Source organism: Vigna unguiculata, chromosome 11, assembly GCF_037176805.1.
Source record: "Vigna unguiculata cultivar grain cowpea cultivar isolate G323 ecotype 2 chromosome 11, ASM3717680v1, whole genome shotgun sequence".
Taxonomy (NCBI): domain Eukaryota; kingdom Viridiplantae; phylum Streptophyta; class Magnoliopsida; order Fabales; family Fabaceae; genus Vigna; species Vigna unguiculata.
Genome location: NC_140802.1, coordinates 15,992,576 through 16,002,666, shown reverse-complemented (window position 1 = coordinate 16,002,666; position 10,091 = coordinate 15,992,576). Strand labels below are relative to the sequence as shown.

Sequence of the window (10,091 nt, the reverse complement as noted above, 5' to 3'; positions counted from 1 at the left end):
CTGTAAGAAGTAGTGATTATACGCCATGACCTTGCTTCATATAATTTTCTGTGTGACATTTCATTTAATTAAAGTTATTATTTAAATGAGGTATTACAAAATGTTTCATCAGGCATTATGGTAGAAGCTAAATATTATAGTTAAAAAATCTTAATATGATTCCTAAAATTTCTAGTCAAAAAATGTAGAATTAAATAAATGTCTCCCTTTTGAAATGTGTATTTTATAAATCCTAATTAACTTGTCTTTCTAAAAGTTTTTCAAACATGTTCAAGTATAAAAAAAATTAGATTGTTATTCCATGCCTTTGACCTAAAATTCCTAATAGTTATTAAACGTTGCATTATTGGGCAGCAGACCCATTAAACCGACTGGCCTGCACAGATAATATATAATCCTTTTAGTAAGAGGTGGATAACGAACCATATGATATACTCGTTTACAAGAAACTAAAGTAATATTTAAGTCACCGAAAGGGATTCCTTTTCTGGAGAATTTAATTGACTGTTCCATGGAATTTTTATTAAATTGAAATTTCAACTCATTTTCTACATAATTTAGAACCCAACCTACTCCAAGAAAATCAGGTTGATGCCATATGCCATCCACATATACATATATATTAAAAAGAATGAATATTTTTCCTACTTGGGTAACACCGCCACCAAATATACTCAACTTTCATTCGGTAATACAAGACGATCTTGGCCTTCAATTAGCTTTGCAGAACGAATAATATCACCAGTTTTTATCTGGGGAAGAATATCTCTCCCGGTGGTTGTGTATCTGCATCGTTTAATGCCATAAATAAACACTGGAAAAAATGTTGATATCCAAAATTGATTATGTGGCAGGCTAGGATAACATACCCAAAAACTGAAAATTGTCCTTCATCAAATGATATCCCTCCCAAACCAGCCTACGAAAGAGGAAAAGAAAACGACTAGAGGTTACATTAATACGAGGAAAAATGAATTGCTTAATCAATAATAGTAATAAATTGCACTTACACTTCGTTTATCGTAGAGATAGAAGAAGAACTGATAAGGTGATGAATATTCCTCTGAGGCTTCGTTATGAGCCATAGCAACTGCCCCATAAACAGATAGAGGAAGAACTGGCAGTTCTCCATCCTTCCTCAACACAGAAAATATATAAGAGAACAGTATCATAAATTCCTGTAATGCCTGCTGCCAATTTTTTATGAACATACCTGCACACTTAATGTTGTTTTGTAAAGGGGCTCAAATTGTCCAGAGGGCATTATTTCCAAGGGAACACTGTAACCACTGTTCTTCTCACCACCATTATCTGAGAGAATAGCTTGGTTGATAGAGTTGAGTTTTGCGCCATTATAAGCTCCATCCATCACCTGGAGGGTGGGGAGTGTGTAAGTGTTGTTTCCACTATACAATCTAAAAATCTTGATATTTAAAGCACCAACAATTAAAAACAGGAATTATACTGCATAATACAAGTTCTCATGGACATGTACAATTGAAACTAAATATTCTAAGAATGGCAATATTCCAATAAATCAACAAGTTCAGTTCATTGCTGACTCTTTGACATCCTAAACAACTTTCTCAGTTTAGTGATGGATCCATTCCCAAATGCATTACAGTCTCAACAGAATCTTTCTTCTATTTTCAAACTATCAAACCAAGAGGCCAAAATAAATATAAAGTTCTCAAAGAACTTAGTTTTCACAAGAATATTAATTGATCGAATTATTTCCAGCGATGGTATGAGAAGTTCAAGCAAATAGGACTTAGTAACTGACATTAACCATTCAAATAGTGCTTTGGTTCACTCAAAGAACTTGGGAAATCTGAACGAAAGTGATTGAACCCTCAGAAGTGATTAAAATCAAGGATGGCCATAGGGAAAGAATAACCATATGGAAAATTCACAAGTCTGAAGTAACGTTCCACTACCTTACCAGTTTTGCAAAATTTCCTGCAGTTAATGGAGCAGAGTATCCGTCAATAACAACCTGAAAACAAAGGTCTAATAGTTAATCTTTAATAATACCAATTATTAACAGTTTTTTTTTTATTCATGCTCCATTTATCAAACTGCAATTTTGATTTAGTCTTCAAAATGAATCTGTTCTTACTGCTTATAGATCCTTTAAGACACCTGAACCCACCAAATCAATAACCAATGGCAAATTACAAAGGGGAACTTACGGGATTAATTATACCTGAATAGTGGCTGTATTTTTCTGCTCTCCACCAACTGGGGAAAATGTTGAACCATCTCCTTTCTCAATGGTGAACTCGACAGTTCCTCTCCCAGAAAGCCTAAAAGCAATGGCAAGATATTGATTTTCCCCAATGTTTACACACTTCACTTTTCCTAAGGAATTGAGCTATGAATAATTTCAGTGAATATCTTTTGTTATGTTAGACTCATATCAAATGGCCACGGTATGTCCAACATTTAAAAGGGTGGAAAACTGAAATATCCATACACGGATCTATGTATTACATCAAGGTAGAGAATGACATGACTTTTAATTTGAGTCACTGACCGTGGATATTGTTTTGCATATTGCTCGGGCAACAAAAAAGATAATCCTGGCGCCTGTTGCAACAAGTTCAGATTCCAGATATGGTTATAATATTGTTGTTGGACAGATTCATTCAAGTATTTTTGGATAATTGAACATAACTACATTGATTTCAAGATTCTATCATATTATCTAGTTTGCAGCTACCTGTAACAACTCTAGCTCTGCTACAGTGTCCAGTGTAGATGCAAGGTTCACAGATACTTTATCTGCATCCTGTTCCTTTATAGATTGAAGAAGAGTTTGCAAGCCCCCCTGCAAAATATTGACATCACTGATGTAGCTTCTATAATGAACCATTACTACTAATTTCCATAATTCGTCAATTATAACTTCTAAGATATTCTAGTAGATTCCGTCCTGCAGAGGACAGAACATAAAGAACAATATTAAACATGACAAAATCCATATTCTAGTTTCTACATTTGAAAATTCTTTTCTTGCATTAAGTATTCCTTTGGAAATAGGTACCCGGTATATTAGTTTCATATCAGAAACATTGACAATAGAAAAATATATTCATTTTGTAATGTAAGAACTATAATCTTAAGTATAACCTCAGAAATATTCAACTGAGATCGTTGTACAAATAATCAATTTAAATGAAATGCAAATGACTACTCTTTTATCCAAATAGAGGAGGGCGTTAGATCATGAATGCCAGCATGTATAATGACAATAATTATATCGGGATATACAAACTAAAATTCATATGTTCCAGAAGATACAGTTTTTGAGAATACCTTTCCCTCTATTAGGGATGCATGTACCAAAGAGCCTTTTTCCTTCAGTTCTGCCGGTATACTGGCCAATATAGAATCCTTTTCATCAACTGCTAACTGATGAAAAGAAGAAAATTACTAAAATTAAATGTCCTCAAATGCCAACAGTACAAATTCATATCAACAACAGACCAAACACAATGTCAAAGATGTAAGAAGATATTCTACTGAGGTGCAACAAATACTACAGAAATCCAAAGGCAAAATAAGTTCTAAAGGAGTTTCTTAGTTATATGCCTCAATTTCTTAATCAACAAAAAAGATATAGCAAGCTTTATCAAAACCAATGTAGGTTTGGCCTACAACAAAATTACAATAAGACTTCAATTGATTCCTAAATACTTCCCAGGATCGGATGAATCCTTATGGTATTCTAGATAACAAATTAATCTCTAAATATTTTATACTAATTGCAAATTGGTCATTATTTTTTATTATTTACAACATTCCCAGGTTGGGCCCAAATCCAACCTTTCTAGACCCAACTTGACACAGCTTGACTTGAGCTCGACTCAGCTTGCCTGACCTTACATGACTAGACCTTTCCTAACTTGGACGCAACTTAATCTTTGCCTGACACAACCAAGCCTAACTTGAGCTCGACTCAACTCAACCAATCTTGTTTTTGGCTATGCTTGATCCAACCTAACATGGACTTACTAGGCCCAACCCAGATTGACCTAGGCTCAACCCAACTCAATCCCATCTTGACTTGGGCTCTTCCCACCCAAGTTCAACCTGACCTAGTCCAACCCAACAAAGCCTGATTTGAACCTCACCCAAACTTAGGTTGGGCGCAACCCAATCTTACATGACATAAGCCCAACATAACTTAAACTTTCTTGAATAGGGCCCAACCTAACATTGAACTAACCTAACTTGGTCTAAACTAGGCCTGACTTGATCTTGGTCAAACTTGACATTGCTCGACATGGGCTCAATCTCAAATGAGTTTGTCTTAGCCCAACATGACATGGCTTGATTTGGACCCAAACTCTGCTTGGCCTAACTCGACTTAGCACGACATGGACTCTCAACTATGTCTGACCTAGACTGAACTTGACTCAGCCTAAGATAGACCCAACTCGAATTGGCCTAACTAGACTTAGCCTAATTTGACCTCGGCTAAACCCGACTTGGCCCGACATGGGTCCAACCTAACTTTTCCTGACCAAAGTCGAGCCCATCTCATCCTGACCAGACTTATTTCATACTAGACTCAGTCCGACCTAGATTCAACTTGTCTTGGGCCAACCAAACTCACCCTAACCCAGGTCCAACCCGAGTCAACACGACTTGGGCTCGTCCTAACTCAGCTTGAGTTAGATCTGATTCATCTCTACCTAACCTACACCCAGCCTGGCCTATCCTAGGCCCAACTATACATGGTCTTGGCCTAGCCTAACTTGACTTGAGCGTAATTGGAGCCTACCCATAGTGACTTAAATTTGGATTTACATTGAGTAAATGTTTTTCGTGTCTAAAGAGATATTTAATTAAATTTTTTTTCTTCATTTTCATTTTAAATAAAATTTTTTACCTCAAAAAAATGGTCCATGGATTTGCCCTGACCCATAAGACTTTTTGTGGGCATATTTGCCCTATGGGTTTTTTGGTCTTATGTGGGTTTTTGGTCCTTTGGACCCTTTTGGCCATGCTCCATGTAAGTCAAGGTCAAGCCATGTGGATTGGGCCAAATTGATAGGTCTAAAGCTCACACATGTTATCATGTATGAAATTCAAAATTTGACCTGTGTCGGTCCATAGAATGAAAGGCAAATATTTCACAGATGCAACATCACTACATCACCTAATAATCAATATTTTGTTTCTCAATCAAATACAGCTAAGAACAAACGATGAAAGAAACAGGAAATAAAAAAAATTATTGAATACTTTCAAAGCTTTCTTCACATTCCCCTCCATTGTTCCATATGGTTTTCTTTGGGGAATCCTCAACAGGTACGTAATATCCTCAAGAGTGTCCTGAAAAAGACATTAACAGAACAAAATGCTGATCATTAAAAGGTTCAAAGACAAACAAAAATCTGAAAAACAATTCTCCTATTCCATATTAATCAGAAAGGATTAGAAAAGATGTACAAACGGGCAGCTCCTGCCTTATATAAAAATTCCTAATCAATGTAACATTCAAATGAATCAAATGAAAATGTATCATATCCCAAAATCATCTCTGGCCAACTATAATAAATTCTATAGCAAAATATTTACTTTCCAAATCCAATATCTGTCAATAATCATCTATAACCAATTACAGCAGCTATCTACTTTCAGTAATCCTCCACCCTCTGAAGTTGGTGCATGACCGGTGGAAATTGAAATTATTGTCAAGTGAGAGCCTGGTTGAATATGTCTATCTGTTGGAACTATGAACTGATGGCATAAGTCATCACCACAATATTTTCAACCTGTAGTTGCTCCCTTGCACAGTAACAATTTATCTCAATATGGAAAACATGATTTTCTACTATGATTATAGCATACTGATATCACAATACAACCTCATAATAGGTCATTTGAGACCTATCCCCAAGGATGAATTGACTTCAGGCAAATTAGCTCATTACTGGCTGCTTCCATCCCGATACTATGCTTTTCTTAAAAAATAGGATATATTGCCCTAAGTTTTCGTCTTCCAATACATGGGTGATTCCCAATATTGACAAAGTATCCATCACGGATCTCAATGTGCCCGTAATAGGTGTACTATATCAAATCATTGTTGGTCGGTAATATCTCTTCTCAAGGATTGACATTAAGGCACTACCACCATTGCAATCTTTAGGTGTTCTTTTTTATGTGCTTGTGCAAAGTAGGACAACACATGCAGCGAAATAAAACATCTCTGGTCAGTAATCATCATGTAAATAGTCTGCCAACTAGATGTTGATAAACTGAGTAATACTTCATTTCCTGGTGTCCTGCTAGCCCCAATTTTTGTCCCTCATCCATGGAAGACTCAGCAGGTCTACGTACACAAGGTGATATTATGTTCAATGCATTTTATTTTCCTTTTGCGCAAAGTTTCCCTGTTTTTACCTTGTTACCTCTATTCCTCAGAAATACTTGAGCACCGCCAAATCCTTGATATGAAAATGTTTTTCCAAATAACTCTTGAAGTCCAAACAAGCGTCTAAACTATTTTCTGCTAGTAAGATGTAATGCACTTATACTAACAACCCAATGAAGAGTTTGCCTTTCAGATATGAAAATAGTCAGCAAGGGACTTAACAAATACATAACGTTTCAGAGCTGCAGTTAACTTTAAAAACCAGTTTTGTGATGCTTGAAGATGTCCATAAATTGACTTCTGAGTTCAACAAACTTTGTTACCTCCACCTGCTTTGAAGCCGAGGGGGAGACACATGTAAATATCCCTTCTATATCACCATGCACAAATGAATTGCTAGCATCTACTAAGTCTCCTTTTTCCGAAAGTATTACTGAAGTGGAAACTGTAACCAATAAAAGTTGTGCTACTTGTGAAAAGGTTTCATGGAAGTCCAAAACTCCAACTTAAGTGAACCTTTTTGTCACAAGCTTGGACATATAGCGCTCCACCATTAAAATAGAATTGTACTTCTATCTTGTAGACCCATTGCCACTAGCCTCTCGATCTTCCAAGTGTCCTTACAGCTTCTAAGACTGCAATTTCTTGTAACATTGTATCGGGCCATTGTTCATGTTCTGCTTCAGTCAGTATAGCTTCGAGGTCTACAGCCCAAGTCTAGATTGCATCCATTTATATTAACTTTCCAACAGCTCTTCTAAACTTGTTTCAAGGTTGATGGAGAGTTCTATCAAAATAAGTATGTATTTTGTTATGTTATTCTATTAAGCTTACATAAGCAAATAAACTGTTATTAGATAATTAACAAAGAACAGAAAAAAAAAAAAAAAAAAAAAAAAACAGGGATAATGTGATTGCATTGTGATCATATTACAATATGTTAAATATCATAAGTTTGTGATATAACTATTTTAAGTACATTCCTAATGCACTCTTAAATTAATTGGTTGTCCAATCTTGCCCTTAATGAAATATATGTCTAGAGTACAACAACGCGTACATTTCCTCTGAATTTAAATATATAAAAAAAATCCACAATAAGTATCTTCAGCGTGTAAGCATTGAACTCTGTAATTACCTATTTATCCCATTTTACCCTTAATAAAATGCTTGCTTATATTAACAAACGACACTTTTATGCTTTTTCTAAATTAAAATATTAAAAAAATGATTTCAGTTTGGTAAACTATTTTTTTTTCAAACTAAAGCTTAGGCAATGACTAACATCTCAGATATCTTGAACGACACAAATTGGCATCACCAGGATTATAAGGGACACAAGTCCCTACGTTTTGGTGAATTAAAATATATGTAAATTCCAACTAATATAACCCCATTTAATGTTCTTATTCCAAAAATACATGAGCATCATCTTAAAGAAGAATGTTAAGGATTGTTTATTAAGAAATGTAGTGTTTTTTACATGAAATATGGAAAATTAAGATAAACATAAGTAGCATCTTAGCCAATAAATGTAAAATTTGGCGTTTTCATATTAATTTAAGAAAAGAAAAGAAAGCGATTACTATTTCCTTTACACACAAAAAAAAAAAAAAAAAAATCAACTAAACACGCTAGCAAAACCGAGCAGACCTGTATAGACTTCATATTAGAATTGGCAGGGATGGCTCTTCTGAGAGCAACCTCCCCGGTTCTTGGAACCTTCGTATCAGGCGAATACAAAACTGCCTCGGCAGCACCAGGAGACGCCACGTAATCAACCAACGGCACCATAGCGCTAATCTGAACGGACGCAATCACCATCGGAACCACACTCCTCAACCGTTTCATTATCCTCTCCACAACACTCGCAGAAATGGCACGCGTCGCGTCTCCCACCGCTTCCTGCACCATCCCGAAAACAGGTTCAGTAAAAACCCACTCGTGACAGAAATGTTAAACGTGCCATTGCAGTTGTAATGCGCGTTGTTGTGATGGAACACCTTTGCGATGACTTGGCGGCGGTGCTCCTTGGAGAAGCAGGTGATTCGGTTACGAGTGAGGGAAAGGTTAAAGGAGGGAGAGAGAGTGAACGCCATTGAAGCAGGGAAGAAAGGACACCCTGTGAGTGTGTGCGTGCGTGCCTAATCTGTTGTTGTGTGGGAGTGAATGGGTGAAGAAAATGCTTCAAGTGTGGCGGTTGATTTGAGATTACATTTTTGCCCTCCGTTTAGAAGTTATAATAAAAAGTTTAGACAAAGGTCCCACCGAGATTTGAACTCGGGTTACTGGATTCAGAGTCCAATGTCCTAACCACTAGACCATGGGACCAATTCATTAAGAGTGAATGGGAGAACAATATTCTTTAAGTGTAGCTGTTCATGTGAGTTAAATTTTTGCTAACAGTCAGATGCAAGAAGTTTTAAAAATATTATTATAAAGGTCCCACCGAGATTTGAACTCGGGTTACTGGATTCAGAGTCCAATGTCCTGACCACTAGACCATGGGACCAATTCAATTGTTTAAACAATAATATATAAAATACCTATAGTTGCCATTTGGTTGTTGTGAACACCAAATATATGTATTATTATACAAATAAAAGGTATTATTGACAATCTAATATAATGATATGTTTGATTAAATCATCTATATGCTTACATTTATGAATGTTTTAGTATTCATGAGTACTCTAAAAATTTTGTTAAGATTTTATACAAGTAGTCTATTCAACACTTAGAATTTTAACTATAAAGTTTATCCTCTCAATAATATATTATCTAGCACTTTCACCCACCATAGGAATGGAGAGAATTGATTTAAAATTAATTTTAACACTAGCAAAACTAACAGGTGACTAATTTTTATTCAAATGATTGTAGATCATAAAAGTTGAGTTTTCATTAATTTTTGTTTGCAAAGGAGTTGAGTGTCATTCTCCTCAATGTTTCTAAAATCATATTTCTTTTAAGGGGTTCGTTAGAGGAACTGGTAAATTTTATTTTGAGTTAAAATAGTCAGTGGAAATTGTGCCACTCTTTACAACTATTTTATCAAATTACGTCTTAGTCGTATACATTTGTTCCTTCCATTGTAAGTTTTATTTTTAACTATAACTATTGTTGATCAACAATTACAATGTATTCATATAGATGGGGTTGGTTTCATTCCTAGTGAAATATTTGCTAAGAATTTTTTCAACCACTCAACTTCACTTCCAACCATTTCAAATGCAACAAGCAATGATTCTATTATTTATCTTTCAATAATTGTTTATTTGGTTGATCTTCATGCAATCGTACCACCCCCAAATGTAAACACATAACAACAAGTGGATTTTATCTCATTTTAATAAGAGATTCATTTAGCATCACTATACTTTTCTAGTGCAATAGGATATCTACTATATTCAATAACATAATTCATTTTACCCCCCAAGTATTTTTTGAGACTTTCAAGTGTATCTCAATGTTCTTGATTAGGACATTGAGAATATATACTTAGTCTACCTAATGCATATTTAATGCCTTGTCTAAAAAAGTTCATTGGATGCAGTAAGTTCCCAATTGTTTGGACATACTAAGGTTGGGAAATAAAGTATCCTCTATTTTTCTTTAAATGAGAGTTAGCATCATAAAGGGTGCTTACTTGTTTGAGTTCAAAATAATCCAACTTACTAAGTTTCTTAATATTGCTCTTAGG

The 10,091-nt window shown here is 35.2% G+C and overlaps 1 protein-coding gene and 2 non-coding genes across 4 annotated transcripts; all 3 read right to left on the bottom strand.

The window, feature by feature from the left end:
* Positions 1 to 483: 483 nt before the first annotated feature.
* LOC114168713 (Cyclophilin-like peptidyl-prolyl cis-trans isomerase family protein) lies at positions 484 to 8,557 on the bottom strand. 2 transcript variants are annotated; one of them, XM_028053620.2, is made up of 12 exons: positions 8,392 to 8,557; positions 8,042 to 8,293; positions 5,254 to 5,343; positions 3,319 to 3,414; positions 2,723 to 2,830; positions 2,537 to 2,589; positions 2,207 to 2,306; positions 1,943 to 1,996; positions 1,214 to 1,372; positions 1,011 to 1,133; positions 870 to 919; positions 484 to 786 (listed from the first exon to the last, which is right to left on the bottom strand). In XM_028053620.2, the coding sequence occupies exons 1-12, from the start codon at positions 8,485 to 8,487 to the stop codon at positions 675 to 677; spliced, it is 1,293 nt and encodes a 430-aa protein (XP_027909421.1). In that variant the 5' UTR covers positions 8,488 to 8,557; the 3' UTR covers positions 484 to 674. The 2 variants fall into 2 exon arrangements, with proteins under 2 accessions (XP_027909421.1, XP_085525573.1); XM_085669447.1 differs by lacking the exon at positions 5,254 to 5,343.
* Positions 8,558 to 8,647: 90 nt separating this feature from the next.
* TRNAQ-CUG (transfer RNA glutamine (anticodon CUG)) lies at positions 8,648 to 8,719 on the bottom strand. The gene has a single exon. It is a non-coding gene; the product is annotated as a tRNA-Gln (tRNA).
* A 109-nt stretch (positions 8,720 to 8,828) lies between these two features.
* On the bottom strand, positions 8,829 to 8,900 carry TRNAQ-CUG (transfer RNA glutamine (anticodon CUG)). Its single transcript has one exon. It is a non-coding gene; the product is annotated as a tRNA-Gln (tRNA).
* Positions 8,901 to 10,091: the final 1,191 nt, after the last annotated feature.